The sequence below is a fragment of the Diospyros lotus genome, chromosome 7 (genome assembly GCF_014633365.1).
Source record: "Diospyros lotus cultivar Yz01 chromosome 7, ASM1463336v1, whole genome shotgun sequence".
Taxonomy (NCBI): Eukaryota; Viridiplantae; Streptophyta; class Magnoliopsida; order Ericales; family Ebenaceae; genus Diospyros; species Diospyros lotus.
The window spans coordinates 32741538-32762578 of NC_068344.1; the positions used below are offsets into that span (position 1 = coordinate 32741538).

Consider the following 21041-nt stretch of genomic DNA (forward strand, 5'->3'; position numbering starts at 1 on the left):
TAGGCTCAACTGATCCCCTTCCATCAAGGCGAGGGAGATTGCTTGAAGTGTCAAACTAATGTACAAAATCTCTTGACCAAACCAAGTTATGTCAAGAGATTCTTATTTCACACTCAAGAACATGAAAGCCTGGACACAAAAGACACACGAATAGCCTTTTTATATATATATAGTAGCTAGCATGCAAAACAAAAATTTAGTGGGCTCCTGATGATTAATGTATATATAATTGACGATCTAAAAATAAAATGTCTATGCACAGTAACAGACTTCATCCGTTCAAAATGATATATTTAATTTCAAGCTAAGGTTTATTCGTTTCACCTTTCCTCGAGGTTGTTTGTTTCTTTGGGCCACTTGGTTGTGTTCTCAAAGGGGTTTGTGAGTATTTGGCAGCACATTTATTTCATTATTGCCATGTTTGTCTGGTGATTATACATGTAGTTTAATTTATCTAATTTATTTATTTTAGATCTTAGTTTATCTATTTCTCCTAATATAGTTACATTTTAAATTTTTTTCTTACTTTCTCTTTTTAATTTTCTCATATTCTAGAAATTCGAAATAATATTAACAACAAAACCATCATCATTTTTATATTATTTTTAGTCTTTGAAAACAAGTCTTGAACTAAAAGAGAAAGCAATTGAGGGGGCCCCGCGACCTGGGAATGGGGATGTAAATGGGTTCTGATTAATTTTATTTATATGTTTATTTTAATAAAATTTTAAATAAGTTTTATATTCATTTTTATTTTAAATGAGGTTAATTATAAGACATTGAAGAATGAAGACCCATTTATATCTATCTCTAACTGTAAGCCTTGGAGAGATATAACCTCCAAGAATAATGATTTAACCAAAGACAATATGGCTGATTAACATATTTCTTATATAAATTATTACGAGTACTTTTCTAAATCAATCTAATAAATATATTCATTTGAACCTTTTTATTTTATAAAACAATAATAAAGTTCCAAATAACTTCTGATTTCATTTTTTTTCACATATAATGCATAAACCTAATATTATCTAAACAATGAAATTCTATACAGGAGGAACTAGGAAGTGTTTTGTTGATATCTATGTAACAGCAAGGAAAATAATTGCTAGAATAGTTTGTTATTTTCATAACAATATCAAATTCTCAACATTATTTTGAAAAGTTTGTGTGAAAATAAAATTGCAAGGCATTTCTTGAGTTCTCAAGCTGGAGGACCCACTGAACATGACACTCATCCTTTTCCCCCTCTGTTCAGCAATCTTTTTTCAGTTCCTCGAAGCAAAGCACAATAATGGCCCACTGACAACAAACTTTGCAGTTTGCGCTGTTTAACATCTTTCTAATTTTCCTTTTTCAAGGCAAATTTCTCTTTACTTCCCAAGATCACAAATATATTCTATTCCCCCTCTTTCTCAAACCGTATGCATTCTCTTTAAAATAAAGTCCCTCTCTTTTTAGCTCCATGCCCTCCAATGGCCAATCCCGAAGCAACCCGTTTCCTATTTGAAGGGATAGCCACAGATCTTGAGCGTTAGTCTGGTTTTGCTAATGGGTTTTTGTATCTGGGCTTGTTTCTTCACTTTGAGCTTCATTTCTGTGAGCTCAGGGAGTGGGGGAAGGGCTGAAGCTGCTGAAGGCACTGTTTATATTGATGGGAACAGTCTCATTGGAAGAACAGACAGCGATTTCATCTGTGCCACCTTGGATTGGTGGCCTAGTGATAAGTGTGACTATGGGCATTGCAGCTGGGGCCATGCTTCCCTGCTCAATCTGGTAAAGCTTATTTCTGAAAACCCATTTTCCAGGAAAAACTGTGTTTGTTTCCCAGGAATTGCCGGGTTGTTTGCTGGTTCCAGCTTGTAAAGTAGGTGGTTTAAAGCCACCTACGAGCTGTGTTGCTTGGATTGTGTTTGCTGTTTTGCTTTCCCTTCTTGTTTCTTGATGCAAGGGTCATTGTTGGCTTGAGCTCTGCTCTGTTTCTGGGTGTGTCGTTTTTCTACTTATGCACTTGAGATTCATGTATGCATTTGCACGTGCAAATTCAGATCTGGGATTAAACCATTTTTCCATCTAAGATTTCAGGCTATTAAACCATTTGACCTATTTTTTCTAGCTCAAGTTCTGCCTGAATAGTTCATGTTAAAGAGAAAAAAAAAGGGCACTTCCTAGTTTTTTCCTTTTTGGTTAGTTGCTGATGTTTTGTTTGGTCTTTCTTTTGTGCAGGATCTCAGTAACAATATTTTGTTAAATGCTGTAAAAGGTTTGAATTGCTTTACAAAACATGTGAATAGCTTCACAGATGTCAGAATTTTTCTCGTCATAATAAATTCTTCTGTTCTAAAAATGGCACAGCTTTTTCACCATTGAAGATTAGATTGGGCGGTACTTTGCAAGATAAGGTCATCTATCAAACTGGGGATCATAAGCAACCATGCATTCCATTTTCTAAGAATACCTCCGCATTGTTTGGTTTCAGCGGAGGGTGCCTGCCCTTGTCGAGATGGGATGAACTCAACACCTTCTTCAATGAATCTGGGTAATTCAAATTCCAGCCATGTTCCATGTTTATCTTGAAATTTGAACATTCCATAGTTGATTAATGAATGGTTATGCATATCCAGGGCTCTAGTTATTTTTGGGCTAAATGCTCTCAATGGAAGAACCATAAAATCTGACAGTTCGGCTATAGGAGCTTGGGATCTTACAAATGCAAAATCTTTTATGGATTATACCGTCAAGAAGGGTTACACAATCTACGGATGGGAGCTTGGTGAGAATGCTCTTCCTTGTAATATAGGGTGCCTATAATGTTTTAGATACTCTTTTGAGAACGATTTGAAAATTTCGACTATTAACCAACTAGAAGCGATATGTGAAGTCATATGAATCAAGGTTTCTTCTTTTTCACGAGCTACTCGATTCTCCTTGTGTGACAGGAAACGAATTGAGTGGAAGCGGAGTTGGGGTCAGAGTGGCGGCAGATCAATATGCCTTTGACACTATAGCTCTCCAAAACATAGTGCAAGACATTTACAAGGACATTGAACCTAAGCCGAGAGTCATAGCACCGGGAGGGTTCTTTGATGCAACCTGGTTCAAAGAATTCATCAACAAAACAACCAACACTTTGGATGTTGTCACTCACCACATATATAATCTTGGCCCGGGTATTTTGCTTCTGCAAAGTATGATCCATTTCGGTTTCTGAAATTAAAACCGATTAGGTTTCTAACTGACTTGCCTTTTCCGTTTCTAGGAGTGGATGAGCACCTTGTTGAGAAGATTCTCGATCCATCCTATCTCGATGGAGAGGCCAACACATTTAGCCAACTTCAGAGCACCCTCAAGAGTTCTCCAACTTCAGCAGTTGCATGGGTAGGCGAGTCAGGAGGGGCTTATAACAGTGGCCGTGATACTGTAACCAACGCCTTTGTGTTCAGTTTCTGGTAATACGGCCTTCTCTTGTGATCAACTTCTCTCCTTTCATTTGTGTTCTTTTGCATTAGATGTAATCTTTGGCCTAACCAACAGGTATTTGGATCAACTTGGAATGGCATCGGCTTATGACACAAAAACATACTGCAGACAGACTTTGATTGGTGGAAACTATGGTCTACTCAATACTACCACCTTCGTGCCAAATCCCGATTATTACAGGTAACTCAAAATTTAAAGATGTTAAATGTTTATATAATGGGACTCAAGCTCATGGAAAATTCTGAAACAAATTTGCAATTACATGCACACAACTGCATGAATATATCTTCTTTCCCCCTTTTTCTTTTCATTGTAATATTTTCCGGGTAGAAAACTTGGCTGCGTTCTCTTTGCTTTTTAATTTTCAGTTTTGAGTTTTGAATTCATTTTCAGTTTTCTGTTTTGGTAGTCTGTTTTTAGAAAATTGAAAACGTGTTCTCTTTCTTATTTTGAAAAATTATTTCTCAAAACAGAAAATTAAAAAACGCGTTCTCTTTCAAATTTTGAAAATAATTTTTTAATAATATTTTATTTAATAAATTTGATTATTCAGTAAATTAAAAATATTTAATGTTTATAAATTATTAAAAAAATATCTACATTTTAAAGTTTGTGAATTTTATAATATTTTTTCCATTATACTAATAAATATATAAATAAATAAATAAATAAATGTGTTTTGAGTTTTGAATTTGTTTTGAACGAAAACACTCAAAATAACTTTTTGTTGTTTTGAGTTTTCTTTACAATTTATTTTTTTTTGTATTGAGAACGCGTTTTCATTATTTAAAAAAATTAAAAACTAAAAATGACTTAAAAACAACAAAGAGAACGCAACCTTCATGTTTCACGGCTATTAAGTCCTGTTAAGCCATTTTCCATACTGCTTTCTTGCTCGCAGTGCTCTTCTTTGGCACCGGTTAATGGGAAGGAAGGTTCTATCGACTAGCTTTTCCGGGACAAAGAAGATACGCGCATATGCTCATTGCGCTAAGTATTCTGTAAGTTAGAAAAAATCTAACTACTTGATTGTGCAAAACTAGCGACATTAGGTATTAAATTAGTTATAAAGGCATAGAAAGAAATGAATAATGAACTCTAGAATTCATGTATCTGATCTGACGTAACGGGATAAAGGCTTGTTATGTTATATCTGATTAGATCTTCACATTGCAGCCAGGAATTTCATTGCTGTTGATCAACCTGGACAACTCGACGACTGTTCAGGCTAAGGTTTCCTTTAATGGTACCCTGGCATTGCAGCACAGACACAAGTCTCATGGTCACCGGAAAAGGATGGCCCGGCTACCTCGAGTGAGTAAGAGAGGTGAAAGGACAAGAGAGGAATACCATCTCACAGCAAAGGATGGCAATTTGCACAGCCAGGTTATGCTGCTTAATGGGAACATTTTAAGTGTAAATTCATCTGGGCATATACCTCCATTGGAGCCTGCAAGTGTAAATTCAACAGAGCCCATAACCATTGCACCATTTTCCATAGTATTTGCTCACATTCCATATGTTGTTCTCCCTGCTTGTAGATAGGAGGGGATAGACGGGGCCAAAGTTGGCTCTGTTTAGTGATTGATTAAATAAGGAAATAGGATACCGTGCAATTTTCTTTTTTACTTTCTGGGTGAAACAATAAAATGCAATTTTTTAAGGGCCTCCATGCATATATGTGAATTTTAATGTTCTTTGATTTTCCATTTTGCCGTTTGATTTATACTTTCATGCTAAGGAAACAGAATAATGCCATGGCAATAGAAACAAAAGTTGCTATATATATATGTATGTCAAAAAGATTTAAGCTTTAAATGGGGCCAGAATAGGCTATTTAAATAGGTCTTGCATAGCTTTGGTGTCCAGACTAAATAAACAAGATATACAACTAATATAGATTTTTCTACAAATATACAACACAATTTTCCATGAAAATGCTTCAAAAACAAAACTGTGGTTAGTGGAAGAGACAGCTGCAGCTTGACAATTGTTGCAAGAAATCCAAGTTAGTGGTGCAGTTGATGAAATCTCCCCTTATATGATGCTTCAATCAGGATAATCAATGTAAATCTAGGCTACAAGGTCAATCAATCTTCCTCGGTAAAGTTTTGAGGCTTGCTGCTAGCGAATGCCAACCATACGATGGTGCCAGTAAGGTAGAAGACGATTGATGGTGCAAATAGCGACAACTACAGGAAGGGTAAATAATTAATAGCAAGAACTGTTGGGATAAGAATACCCAATAAGGCAACGGTGGTCCTTGGAGAGGCAACAGAGGGAACTTACACTCCAAGAATTAGTTGAATCAAGAAGATAGCCTGTAAGAGCAACACCTACAATTCCAGGTACAGCCCCCACAGTATTTGTTATACCCTGAGAAAAATTCAAGAAAATATCATAGGATCCACCCACTTTACAACAGTGAAGTGACACTTATTTCCCATAAGCAGCAACTTATTTCCATACTTTCAACACAAATATCATGTCTTAATTATATTATAAGCGAGATCGACTATATAAATTTTAGTTAGTTATCGACTGTCTAATGCAACCCACCTTTATTTATACCGCCTTAGGACTGGCTTTAAAGATACATGGTTCAATATTAAAACAAATGAGCCACTCCTAATCCTATTTATATACCAACATACAAAGCCTTTGTCCTAATATGTGAGGTTGATTATATACATTTTTTTGGTATTTTTATTTATGATTTTACCTTATGTAAGACTTGTATAATTAATATCCATTTTATTTTTTTCTTTTGAGGGCTATTCCCGAGGTCCAATGGCCTAGAAAGGAAGAGGCGCCAATGTAATCATGCAGTTGTGGCAGTTATTCTCATCCATACCACTGCAGGGTAGTCCGCCACTCTGCATTTAATAAATGCATGATGTAACGCACCTAAAGCTAGTAATAGCAAAACTAAAACCGAAACAGAAAATTAAAGCAAAATTGAAAATGCAAAAGCTTGACAGTTGACACTGTCTATCATGGTCCAAGTACCACAGACGACAGGCCATCCAGAAAACTGAAACTACACTGATGCAGAATATGGTTGCATTTAGAGACGAGCTTTAAATGTTGATGACAATATTTCCGGCTAAAGACCCAGTGGTTTGGATTTTTCTTTCTTTTTATCTTCATGGATATCTACGGGGCAAGTCTCTAACAATAACTTTAAAGTGTTGCAATTGGAGGATTACGATTTTGAGTTGTGGAGACAGTCTTTTAGCAAAATAGAGAAGAAAAGACTATATACAAATACAATCCTCTCTTGACTCACACAATATAGAGTCTCGTACACTTCTAACATCTTTTTTCTATGTAAAGAAATATTTGAATTTTTGAAGTTTACATACCAAAAGTATGCTTGCATATTCAGGTGAAATATCTTGATGAGTGCAGTATAGTCCTGCATCACCATTGGTGAGATTAGCAGCATTCGGAAGATGGAGAAAATATAAAATGTGTATTTGCACCAAAATTTCATTGGCTCAATACCTGACAAGGCAAAGCTTGATAGTGCTAAGCCACTAGTGAGGATCGCCACAACTTCCCATGGAGGCAATCCCAAATCCAAAGAGGAAAGGATCATGCAAGTTGCAGGAGACAAAAAGGCAACTGTCTGGCAAAGTTTCCTCACCTAAGAAGTTATCAATGAGAAAAATCATTAAATGGAAATGCAGGTCTCTTCCTAAAAGTTCATGCAGATTATTATTTAATGCTTAACTGGGAGAAGCTATGGAAGTTGACAGAATAAACTTGTTCTAGAAACGCAATGAAGATAGATGGTGTAACCATTTAAGGTACCCATGATTATCTTGCTAGTTTAACAAAGCTTATAACTAAATGAAACATTTGACCTTTCCGGATAGCAGTCATAATTATATGATCTTAGTTTTCACCAACTGGATTGCCCTCTGGCTTCCTTTAGATTATAAATTTTTTGTCGTGATAACAACGGCGATTACTAGTTTTAAATTAGGGTAGATTCACCCAGACATCTTGTGATTTGAGTTATTTTTACAAACACTCCTTGTAGTTTAATTTTCATATTTCGTGTCCTCATGGTTTGTTTCTTTCAACAAGTGTCGTAAGATAAACATATTTTTTACTTAATTGAAAGGGTTCTTTTAAAAAGACTTGTAAAAAAACCTGAAATACTTAAAAAAGCCATGCAATGTTTGTAAAAATGACTAAACCAAATGAGGTTGGAGTAAAATTTACCTTTTAAGTTATAATGTGAAATTCTAAACCTACATCCAGTAACAAGGTATGCCATATTTCATCAATCAGAAGACCTCAACATCAGCTTCTTTATTTTCTTTCTATTCAAGATTTCATCAATCTACACGGTTTGTTATATCAGAAGAGTGAAAGAAAAGAAAAGAAAAGAAAACAGTTGTCATCAAAGAGATAATTCATTCTTGTATTGACATTTAGATTTGACATAGAAACCAACATTTTGTTGAGAAGTCATCATTCTTTTAATATAAGAATCATATTTCAGGAAACAATGAGAGTAGCTTTCTTAATGTTTTTTTTTCTCTTCCTTTCCGCATTTAGAATACTCATCCTCCTTACCACAGTTGTTTCAACTCCTCTGGCAATCAAATTGTCTGCTAACTGTGATGCAATGCCGGTAACGAAAATAGAAGCCAATGGAGGAAGCACAGAGACCTAAAAACAATATGAAATAAATCAAAATAATTGATTAGATCACATCATGCTTTATATTGGAGCAATCTACTCAAACATCGGCAGTCAAAAGTTGAGGAATTCAAAGCAAAGAACACAAGCACACTACAATGGTGATCCCTTTTCCTTTCCCCCAATAAGAAAAGGTGCTTGGACATTGGAATTCCTTCATTTTTCTTTTTTTTACAGATTTTCCAAAAATACTAGCCTAGCGATCATTGTGATTTGTGAGCTCTTTATTCAAGTCAAAAGATGAGCCATGGAAGATTCATTCTTCCTCCGAATAAAGAATGAGATAAAGGATCAGAAAACGAGATATTATAAACTTACCCATGCAGCTTCCGTCAAATTAAGGTTCAGCTCCTCACTGTATGAGTAAATTGAAAAATCAATATTTTCCACTGTAAAAATATATAAGAAACATAGGGATGCAGACACTATGCTTAATTTTGTAAATTGAAAATCAAGGTGAGAAAAAAACAGAAAAGAGAAAACGCAAAGTAAACATTGGTTTGTCCAGGTAAGAGAGTATTTTTGGAATATATTAATTGGCAAATAGCCACCTGACTCTGACCGTGTTCAAGTGATAAGACATTGCAGAAATATATGCAGGTGCAGTCACAACCTTTTTGGACTCTGCTGCCTGCTTGCATTAACTCCATAAACACGAAATCATGTGAGAATTTTTGTTGATATCATCATCACAACCCTTAATAGGTGAGGTCAGCTATAGAGATAATAGCTCTTCAATTATCCATATCCATGACCATATCTTTTATAAGGGCATTCTATCCCCTATCATAACTATGAGTTTCCCACTAAGCTTGGTCTTCCTCTACCTTGTTGCTCTAATCTTGTTCCATTCCATCCACCCTCAGGTGTAATTTGGTCTTTTTCTCGTATATTTAAATCATGCTAATCATATGTAGTGAATATTAACTTTAATAAGAGCCACTACAGCCTTATTACATATAGGCACCACAAGCTGCTTGTCTGTTCTGTTGATATGAAATAAAAATTTTCAAAAGATTTTTCACTCCATTTAACTTGACTATGACTTGCAGCAGAACTAAGAGACCTTTGAAGTAAGATAATTTTGGGCCATTTTCACTACGGTTTTGGAAGATGACATACTTTACCTTTTAGTTCTTGATTATTGCATCTATTGTCTAGATCATCTAAATTTGGCAAGCATTTTAGAAGTAAGTTAATCTTTTCCTTCATCTTGTTTGACTATTAACTCAGACATATGCATTTTTTGTATTTGTTTCATATATAATTCATTTCTACAGAATAAAACTCACTGCCTCTCTTTAAATTATCTGAATGCTACGGGAAAGTAGCCAGCACATTCTGAACTCTATCAATTAATCCAAATATATGAGTTATAAACAATTCTAACATTAGATTAGAGAACTTGATAAATATAAATACCAAGTAGATTATCTCATGAAAACGTGAATAGAAACATAATATTAAGAAAAAGAACTAACATAAAATAATCTAAAAAAGATCAAAAGAAGTCCATGCATTATAAATGCGTAATTTAGTAGTGTCTTACGGAAGAGAAAGGAACTAATTCATTTACTATACAGCATTAAGACTTTCTGAAAGTGCTAACCTACAGTTGAATTACCAACTGGAAAAACTTAAATAGCTAATAGTGCAAAAGATACCTGAAATTGAATGTCCTTAGCCAAAAAAAATGAAAAAGATACCTAAAATAAGTAGGAAGCCAAGACAGACAAGTATAGTGACCCCAACTACCACAAAAATGAGTATATATCATCGCCCATACAGCTTCACTTTTGAAAAAAGCCTTCCACGGTACATCCTATGAATAAAAATAAGAGAGAACAAGAAGCGTCAATAAACTAAAACTTATCTCAATAATTTTTTATAACTTTCTAATTATGCAGCCAAATCTCACAAATTTTAGCACAAAGAAATCATTCAAGGACAAAGAAAAGAAACCCAACAGAAAGGGGGAAAAAAAAAAAAACAACTATCAATTGATGAACCATGTAAGATGATGGCAATGAAAAATGAAACAGAAACGTACTTCCATGATGAGGCAAAATAGATGGTTCGCTTGTTTCAGAACTAGTTTTCATCCATGTTAGATAAATTATCGTTCTCATATGTGAAGAATTTGTTTCAGGAAAACTTTCTGATCAAGTGCATGAGTCAGATAGATTTTCAATGTCCCCAGTTAAACAAGAAAGCTTACATAAGCAACAAAGTAAAAATAATAATAACAACAACCATGCATACAAGATATAACCACCTTGCACAGTTATCCAGTCTTTGCTTTATGATATTAAAATTACTTATGGAATTCTGTGTCAATTTTGGAAAGTATACTTTGGCCGTATCAAGACCTGCGTGTCATTCCAACTTTGCAGCTATGTTTCTACCAGACAGATTTTACACTGCTAGTTATTTGAGGCACTGCACAACTGTAGTCATTACTTCTGATGAATCATGCTGACTAGTCAAAAATTTGATTCTCTTTCAAAATCTGTCTAAACTGTTTGAGAAATAGATAATTGATAAACTATACTGTATATGAGAGATAAGAGATAAAATTAAAACAGGCAACATACATTGATTGAGACAGCCAACTCCTGAAAAGAAGTCTTCACTGGTTTCTTCCCAGAGATAGACTGAAACGCTGTGAAATTTGGAAATACATCTATGACTTTATGATAAAGAAGATCTAGTTCTACACTCCAGCTATTAAGTAATACCATGTAATGAAAATCATTTAGACACATGCCTGGGAAAGTTGATACATATAGCATAATATCTGTCATTTAATGCAGCAGCCTGATAAACGTTAACATGACAGTCTCAATTAAGGCTTCTACTAACATAAAAAATGTGCAAAAGAATTGACTTTTACATTCAATGAAAAATAGAAGCACTGCCCTTGCCAAGACAATGACATCAAATGATACATAACAAATTAGCTGCAATTCCCTTCTTGAATCACAATTAGCTGCTTTCAGATGGGAAATTAACAGTTTTTTCTAGTTCGCCATCAGATTACTGATGTTTGCATAACAATCTTAGCCATTAAATACTACAGAAAAATGCCGGGCCCAAATGAAAAAGTAAAGGTAGGAGCTAGCTGTCACCAGGCAAGATGTGCTTCAACAGAGATGTAAAATGATCTCTAAGAGTTATTCATAGCATCTCAAAGTACTTACTGGTTAAATTACATTAGAAGCAGGGTCTGAGCATCATGGTTAATAAAAAGAGTTAGATGCAGCAAAAAAGGGGTGATAACACTCCTTTCAGAAGGCTTCCACTCTACAAAGTGCATCATGGTTCATGATGCAGACTTAACATGCAGTAGATATTGAATAAACTCCTACATAAGTAATCAATGGGGCTGTGGGTTGTTCTGGTAGCTTTGTCTTAAAACAAAGAATGCTTAAAAAATGTGTCCATGGTGCAAGAGACTCCCTTCTTAGCAAGGGCTGGGGGAGGGTCATCCCTGTACACAACCTTACTGTTATTTTGCAGAGAGGCAGTTTCTACAACTTGAACCTGTGACCTTCTAGTAACAAAGGAGGTACTTTACTATTGCTATAAGGCCACCCTCAGACAAAGAATGCATAAATGAAAAAGAAAAATGAAAATGTGAGCTTACAGGACACAGGTGCTGCACCAAAGGAAGATCGCCCTTCTTTAACAAACTGAAATCCTGAAAACCTTCAAGATTTTCGGACAAGGGCATGAGTAAATAAGTCACAGAACAGTCAAACTTTCATATTGGCAATTCTAAGCTACTAGGTTTCAAATTGACAAGAATAATATAAGAAGAGGAAAAAACATATCAGTTTGAGGGATATCTGAAAGCAAGTTAAAATCTCAATTTGAAAAAGAATGTGCTGTGCTAAACATTTCTAGTAACAGCAACTCACCAGGTGATCCCCAAAAGTCCAAAAAAGTAGAATACAGATTCCCAACCAAAATTTTGGATGAGGGGTGGAGCCAAAAGAAGCCTGAAAATTTTGGAAGTTGTAAATGGTTAAAGAACAAATAAAGAGGCCACAAACAAATCTGTGATTAAATTTGCCAGGCATTACAAAGTCATAAAACTGCTGGTTACGTACATATCGGGATCAAAGAGAACAATTTTAGAGTGGAGTCCACAGATTAAATCAATTAAACAACAACAACATATCCAGCCTTTATCCCACTATGTGGGGTCGGCTACATGAATTCTAGACTTCCATGTATTTTTGTCTTTTGTCATATCCTCATTTAGATCCATATATTTCATATCAAATTTTAATGTCTCTCTCAAAGTCTTCTTGGGTCTACCTCTACCTCTTTTTGTGACTAATTGTTCCATTTTATCAACTCTCCTCACAGGAGCGTCTCTTAGTCTCCTTCTCACATGACCAAACCATCTTAGTCTAGTTTCTCTCAGCTTCTCCTCGATTAGCACTACTCCTACTTTATTACGAATAACTTCATTTCTAATTTTATCCTTTCTTGTATGTCCGCACATCCATCTTAACATCCTCATCTCCGCTACACTCGTCTTTTGCTCATGCTGGTATTTGACTGCCCAATATTCTGAACCATACAGCAAGATTGGTCTTATAGCTGTCCTATAAAATTTTCCTTTCAATTTTAATGGGATTTTACCATCACATAACACCCCCGATGCATTTCTCCATTTTAGCCAACCTGCCTTAATTCTATGTGCGACATCCTCGTGGATTTCTCCATCTTTTTGAATCACTGATCCCAAATATCGAAAATGGTCTTTTCTTTGTAAGATTTGGTCTTCTAATTTTATTATAACATCATCCACTCTTGCATTTTTACTAAATTTGCATTCCATATATTCTGTTTTCTTTCTACTTAATTTAAATCCCTTAGATTCTAAATTGTTTCTCCACAACTCAACCTTAGTGTTCACTCATTCTTTTGTTTCATCCACCAATACTATGTCGTCTGCAAATAGCATACACCATGGCACATCTGTCTGAATATCTTTAGTGAGTTCATCCATTACTAGGGCAAATAAGTATGGACTTAGTGCAGAACCTTGATGCAGTCCTATTGTAGTTGTAAATGGTTCAGTATCCCCTTCGCATGTTCTGACCCTTGTCTCTACACCATGATACATGTCCTTAAGGGCTTGTATATAGGCTATTTTGACTCCTTTCTTCTCTAAAACCCTCCATAATACTTCTCTAGGGACCCTATCATAGGCCTTTTCTAGATCTATAAACACCATATGTAGGTCCTTCTGATGATCTCGATACCTTTCCATTAGACGCCTCAGTAAATATATAGCTTCCATTGTTGACCTACCAGGCATGAAACCAAACTGATTTTCTGACACCTTTGTTTCCTTTCTGAGCCTCTGCTCTATTACTCTCTCCCAGAGTTTCATGGTATGACTCATTAACTTAATTCCTCTATAATTTTCACAGTTTTGAACATCTCATTTGTTCTTGTGTATAGGAACCAAAGTACTCTTCCTCCACTCATCTGGCATCTTTTTTGATTTAAGGATGACGTTAAATAGTTGCGTTAGCCAGGAGATGCCCTCTTCTCCCATGCATTTCCATGCTTCTATTGGTATATTATCTGGTCCCACAGCCTTATGATTTTTCATTTTTTTTAAAGCTTGCCTTATTTCATTTGAACTTATGCGCTGATAGAATGTGTAGCTCACATTCCCTTCGGAGTTACTAAGATGTCCCAACCTAACTCTTGTGTCACCACCATCATTGAATAATTTTGTGAAATACTCCTTCCATCTCTCCTTAATCGCTCCCTCATTTACTAAAACATTTTGATTGTCATCTTTTATGCATTTCACTTGATTAAATCAATTATAATGAAAAATTGGTCTGTTAGAAAAGAGGTTCCTTGTATTATGATAAAACATACCCTGTGACACTTCCAACGCTTAAACCACCAAAAACAAAGGACACTGCTCTTGATCGCTCGTTCAATGGTATTGACCTGCATACATGGTAGGCAACTCAAAACCATGATTTAAAAGCAATGGATAATAAAGGAATAAAAAAATGACCCCACTATAGTTCTAAAAACACATTTTACCATCAATTGATGATATGTAACTGAACCATATTATGCTAAGAATTAATTGATCATAACCAAATACAATTGAGCAGTATTGATAAAGAGATATGCTTCTGAAATAATTTTCAATGCCAAACATGCCTGGCAATCAAATCAGTTGCTGCTGATGGGGAAACACCTTCTCCAATTCCAACCTAAATTTAAAATACAAAATATTAAATAAGATGATTGGATTAACAACATATGATTTAGAGAGAGAGAGAGAGTTAAAAAAGCACTCAAATATACACATTTATGTGCAATAATATTAGTGCACAAGGTACATAGAACCAGAATACAGGTTGTTGATGAAAAGGGAATTTAAGAACCAAGATACCAATATCCTTGACAAAATTAGGCCAGGCAAAAATCCAGCAAGAACAGGAACAAGTGCTGTAGCCAGTGACCAAGTCAAGACACCAATCTCAAGAACTTTTCTGCAAGAAGAAGATACCAGTCAGCATAATGCCGGAATCATGCTAAAAGCTAATCCCAAACAAAGACCAAACACCTCAGATATGTTGCACCTGTAATGTTATCACAGTCTTTTTTGGCTCTAGACAAAATAGCATATATGAAGATCCTAAGTAATATCTCCCCCGCCCCACTAATCCCACACTAATATTTTGAAATTCAAAATTAATATAACTTGATTATCTTTCCAGTAACAGTTAAAACAATGTCTTGAGATTTCCCAGCGAACACAATATGGATGCCCCTGGATAGCAAAGTATACCCAATGCTATATGATAAAGACTTGTTGAGAGATAAGACCAGAATAAATATTTATGTATTCCTCGTCTTCATATCTAATATGATTATTATTTTCATCATTTTTTCTCACTAATTATCTTACTTTTTCACAATAAGTATATAACGGCAACGCATATACAGCATAATACAATTCATAAATACATATATCAGTTATTGATTTAGAAAAAGCTTATGAAAAAATCCCTAGAGAAATCTTATGAAGGGTCTTAGAGAAGAAAGGAGTATGAATAGCTTATACACAGGTTATTAATTATATGTATCATGGAGCAGAAACATGTCTCAAATTATTTGGAGGAGATACTAAGACTTTTCCAATTAAAATTTGGACATCAAGCATTTGCATTAAGCCCTTATCTCTTTTCCTTGTAATAGATGAATGCACTAAATATATCCAAGCAAAGGTGCCTTTGTGTTATGAGATAGTTAGATTCCATAAAATCTAAAGTAAAATTTTATAAGATGGCTAGTCCATCTTTGTTGTATGGCACAAAATGTAGAATAAAGCACCAACATGCACAAAATATGTGTGTAAAAGAGATGAGGAGACAATGGATGTGTGACCATATAAGGAAAAACAAGAATTAGAAATGATGTTATAATTTATAATAAAGTCCAAGTGGCCCCTATTGAATATAAGATGCTCGAGACACGATAAGATGGGTTGTTCATGTGAGAAGAAGCTCAATAGAGGCCCACATTGGGAGAGTGGATGTAATTAAACAATTCTTTAGTAAAAGTGGTAAACGAAGGCCAAGAAAATTTTGGTAGAGAACTCTTAGATATGATATAAACTAAAAGGATTTTATAGAAGATATAGAATGGATTGGCAAGTTAGAATTCATGTACCCCCCCACCTAGTGGGATTAAGGTTTGATAATATGTTGTATATCTACTTCTATGATGTTGCTTTTGGGCACAAACTAAAGAACTGCACATCAGGCACTCAACCATCAAGATTGACAACAACGATGATCATGCAATTAATGGAATCGAGAGATGGGAAGTGAATGTTAGACAATAGACTACTAGGTGAACAAGCATTCAATGTGCAATAAGAAAAAGTACCAGCACATAGGCATCAGATTTGTAAACAAGAAGACTTGAAGATTTTGACAGAGGTGATACAAAAGAGACTTTAGGTTAAAAAAAGGTCAAAATGCATGACATCAACAGCTATAAGTGATGGGTAGACTAAAAGACTCAAACACTATAAAACTCTTTTAAGGATAAAAAATTATCTTAGGTGTAAGACCCAAAAATTTCTAAAGGACTCAAGAGTAAAGTATTCTGGGGTAAAAATGGAATTTACAGATAAATTGAGGTTATAAGGTAATTTCTTACCGTTATGAATGACCGAATCGACTGCAGGGAGTGCCTTGGAGCCGAGATGTCCAAGGAAATCAATATGGTATTGACGAGCATTTCGAGGCATGATTTATGGTATTGAAAGAAATCAGATCAGAAACAGTTTTTAGGTACAACTAAAATATAGCTATGATTTAGGCTGAAAAACCGAATGATTGTAGGGGACTTCTGGGAAGTCAACGGAACCTTGAGGGGGCTCTGATTTTTCATAAGGAACAACCCTTAAGCGGTTTTGGGAGGAAACAAAAGGGTTTATGGTCAAAATAAACATTCGGGCCTAAGTGCAATTTCTCGAATTTGCCAGAGGGAAGTCAAAAGGACGTTATTCCCGAATCTTCAAGGATGAAATGGAAGGTTTAGGACTTGAGGGTCGTAATGGAACTATTGGGACGCTTAGAGGCTTCAAGGAAAGGACCAAAGTGCAAAATGGAAAAAAATAAGGGTCAAAGTACAATTTTGCAAACTTGAGGAGGGAGCAAGCCTGCCATGGTCGACCAGCCACTCCTGGTCGCCGACCACCGCCTTCCAACCATTGGGGTCTCGAGGAAACGGGTCAAGGATGCTCCAGGGTCAGGTCTGGGCCAACATTGACCACGAGAATGGTCTAATTTTGAAGATTTTCAACCAAGTTTCTTGGCCGAATTTTGGAAGCTATGCAACTGTGTTTTGTGGTCGGTTGTTGACGTGTTTAGGTTGATTCAAGGGAGGTAGAAGTCTCAGAGACGTCTGATTGAGCAGCCATAAGCATTTGGAAGTTCGGGGTTGCCTATAAATAGAGATGGCCGAAAGCTTTAAAAAATTAAACTCTCAGATCTGAGAGTTTGAGGAAAAATTGAGGGCAATGTATAAGGGGTTTTTGTTCCCCATGTCCAGAGGGTCATTTCTGGAGAGTTTGAGCCATTTTCGTCAAGAGTTGAGGGAGATACGAAGTTTCGTCGAAAAATTGGGCTTTGCCAGAAAATGGGTTTGAGTAGTCAAAAAATGGCTCAAATCGAGTGATTTGAAGCTATAATCTTGTAAAGGATGAAGAGATGAAGGCATAGGTTCAAACGGGAGGTGAAACGGAGCTCAAATGAAAGAGAAAAGTCGAAAAAACCAAAGTGGGTCGCAGCTGCCGGTGAGTTGGAGGAAGAAGACGACTGGCGCGTGTAAGACACGCGCCAACCAGTAGTGCGCATGGGAGGCGCATGGGCAGCCTTGCAACGGCGCGTGCGGGGCTAGAAAATTCGGGAAAAAATGTCAAAAAAATCCAGAAAAATAAAAGGAAGGGGTTGTGCAAAAAGATTTGGTGTTTACCTTTCGGGTTTCTTGGATTCCGCAACGACTAGCCTCATTATGCGTGCAAACAAAGCATCGGGGTAAGTTCTGGAATTTTCTTTTGAAGTTCTTAGAATATTATGAATTGCTGTGGAAAAATATTTGGAAAATTAGTCAAGAAAGTATTTATTTGGAATATTAGAGAGGAAAATGGAGGAAAATATGAAGAAATTGAGGTATTTATGCATTCCTTGTATAATCATGATGTATAGGATTGTTGTGCTCGAGATTAAGTGATTTGTGCAATTTTTGAGGCTTAGCACGAAAATCGAGGCGATGCATGTTTTTTGAGGTATTTTGAATTTAGTGCAAAAAGTGAGTGGTGTTTCCGCAAAAGCTTATATGTGACATGATTGGTTATATTATGCATGATATTTATGAAAGTTATGATTATTTTATCATATTTGTTCATATACTATTGCATGGAAAGTTGTAATTTTTACATGGCATGATATTATTGGCATATTGATACTCGTGCATGAGATTGGGATGTTGCCCTCATAGTGTAGACATAATTCCCCAAAGGTAATGATGGAACAACGTTTGGGAGTATCCCGAAAGTATGTCGGGGTTACTACCGAGGGTTCTATATCGGACAAGAGGGCCAGGGAAGTTACACTAGGGCATATGTTGTTCATATATTTGTATCATGCATTTATGTATCTGTTTTTAGACCCTCACTAGAAGATTCAGCTTCTAATTGGATTATGTCCCTGGAACATTCAACATTCCAGTTGAGACTTGCAGCTTAGGCAAGGAAGTGGTTGAGATATGACGGCATGGCGTAACGTGTCCGATGGATTTAACATGTTGTTCCAGTATTTTGTTTGTTCATGAAGATCTGGATATGTTTTAGTTGAGTTGAGTAATGACAATGTATAGTTGAGGTATCATTTGATTATACCTGAGGTCTTTAGTTGCTATCTCGAGCAATGAGTCTCCATGTATTTAAGTATTGAAGATATGATGTTAAACTATGATATGGATTCTTATGTTATGATTAAAGTGAATTTGATTACGTACCATATTAGGTTTCGATTATTGTTTCTGCATTTATAATGATATGTTGGGAGTTTCTCTTTGAAATACAGTACTTGAGGTTTAAGAAATGTATTTTGGAAAGAGAATGTGCATTTATATGTTGAGCCCCAGTATAGTGACACGCTTGAGAAAAGCGGGGTGTTACATTAGGCACTTTCAACAACTAAGTTACTAAGCCTTGTCCAATCAACTGGGATCCACTGCATGAAGCCCATTGGATGCTGAGAGCTTTCAGTTATTTATTTTTTATCTGCAAGTTCTATGTTTAAGACCAAACATTGGATGCTGAGAGCTTTCAGTTATTTATTTTTTATCTGCAAGTTCTATGTTTAAGACCAAACATTGTCAAAAACTGGCTCAGGGAAGTAGTTAGGGATTAATATTTACATGTGACCATGAACACCCATCTGTTAAAATAACTACAGGTCATATAGATTTAGAAAATTGCTGTGGTTTCTTAGCTGAACACTGCAAAAGTAAGAGAATCTGTCTTTGATTCCTGTTAGTAATTTGCATTTCACTGCATAGCATCCTGAGCTCTATTGAGTTACACCCAAATTGTGTAATATCAAGAACTAGGCCCTTGGCAAACAAAACTCACCCATGGTAGAGCTAGACATAAGTATATGTAATAAAATTGCCATTAACTTGGATCATGAAGAACTAACCTCCCGCCAAATACCTTTGCAAGCCATCCCCCGGGCAATTGACTTAATGCATAACCCCAAAAGAAAGATGACTGCACTAGCCCAGCCATTGATGGATTCCAACCGAACTGGTGTGACATTGGAATTATTGCAACACTCAAATTCACCTATTCAATAAAAACCAAATTATCTCAAGCTGCAATGCAAAAGATTTTATCTAACAAGCAATTCCAACCAAAACTAATCACTTTTGCCTTCAACTTTGAGACAGAATATCAATCACCCCATATTCAACCATCAGTAATACAGAGACCCTTTACAATTTACAGGAGCCTTCATCTTTCCATTACCTTTACCTTTTCCACTTCATTTTTTTTATATATTTCCCAAATACACCAACCTTTATAGCAATCCAATCAAAAAAGGAGAAATTTTTGAGAACCCAATTGTCCAAAGACTACAAACTGTTCAAATAAATGTCCAAGAGACACGAACAAATTACCTAATCCATGTTGCAAACAACATAGACAAGGGAAAGTTATACCAGTTGGCATATAATCAATCAAGGAAAGAGAAACTTTTCACAAGCTGTCCAACAGTGTCTAAAGACAACAAACTGTTCGAAGAAATTCCCAACAGAAATGAAAGGAATTACCTTATCCATGTTGCAAATAACAAAGGCCAGAGAGGTTGTGCCAATGAGTCTGTATCTTTCAGGAAGATTCTTCCATGGGGGCCAAGTCCAATTAGAACCCACTTCACCAGAGCTAGTTCCAGTTCCCAGTCGACCCTCGGATTTCTCCAATTCACCGGCCCGCAGCCGGGGAAGCACTGGCCTGGCGTCTCGATCCCTTTCTGCAACATTCTCCTTCTCTTTGATGCTGCTAGAAACCACGAATTTCAGACGTGAACTAGAAGGGAACGCGGGTAAACAACGGCGTTTGAGCAAAGAGTTGAAACTCGAGCTTTTAGAAGGCGGGTCGTGTGAAAGACAGGAGAAGTTGAGATCAGCTCTGAAGGTGAATTTGGCCATTCTTGTGCTGGTTTGCTCAGTTGTTGGGTTGAAGAAGACAAACGAGAAAACTGTCAGTGATCAATTGCGGCCATGTTTGCGTTTGGTTCCGGCAGTTTCCGTGCGAGAGAAGAGATGAAGAAGTAACGAGCAGAGAAGAAGAAAAGATGGAAAGAGGATCTGAGGGTGCCACGAAGGAAGGGAGTTCGTGGCTCCCATTCAACGGCGTTTGAGCAGAGAGTTAAAAAATTTAAAGGTCGAAAAACTAAGTATAATTAATAAATATATTTTATTTACAAAATATGTATATATTTTATCATGTGCCCAGCCCCAGCCCCAGCCCAGTGTTATAAAAAAAAAAAAAAAACTCCTTTGTTATTCTAAAATAGAACTTTTTAAAACAGTTTTAAGGATCAATTTACATGCCCTGTGAAAGTAAGATGATGACGAAGTGGGGAATTTTGATAAAAATTGAATTTTTTATGATATAATGATAAGAAAATATTAAAAAAATTGTTAAAAAATGGGGCAAATTAAGAAAATAATTCAAGTGTTTTGTGAATTTATAATTTTATCGA

General features: G+C 35.9%; 2 protein-coding genes across 2 annotated transcripts; one reads left to right on the forward strand and one right to left on the reverse strand.

Annotated features, from left to right (window-relative positions):
• The first annotated feature begins 1333 nt into the window (after window positions 1-1333).
• Window positions 1334-5192, forward strand: LOC127806237 (heparanase-like protein 3). Its single transcript, XM_052343388.1, has 9 exons — window positions 1334-1779; window positions 2230-2266; window positions 2359-2542; window positions 2628-2776; window positions 2943-3173; window positions 3263-3452; window positions 3538-3663; window positions 4385-4484; window positions 4660-5192. The coding sequence occupies exons 1-9, from the start codon at window positions 1555-1557 to the stop codon at window positions 5026-5028; spliced, it is 1611 nt and encodes a 536-aa protein (XP_052199348.1). The 5' UTR covers window positions 1334-1554; the 3' UTR covers window positions 5029-5192.
• Window positions 5193-5285: 93 nt separating this feature from the next.
• On the reverse strand, window positions 5286-20687 carry LOC127806238 (probable anion transporter 6, chloroplastic). Its single transcript, XM_052343389.1, has 15 exons — window positions 20107-20687; window positions 19473-19618; window positions 14645-14744; window positions 14410-14462; window positions 14113-14187; window positions 12120-12200; window positions 11846-11907; window positions 10794-10861; window positions 9906-10021; window positions 8518-8554; window positions 8074-8169; window positions 6991-7132; window positions 6849-6901; window positions 5773-5859; window positions 5286-5675 (listed from the first exon to the last, which is right to left on the reverse strand). Exons 1-15 carry the CDS (start codon window positions 20482-20484, stop codon window positions 5574-5576), a joined length of 1596 nt encoding a protein of 531 aa, XP_052199349.1. The 5' UTR covers window positions 20485-20687; the 3' UTR covers window positions 5286-5573.
• Between the last annotated feature and the right edge of the window lie 354 nt (window positions 20688-21041).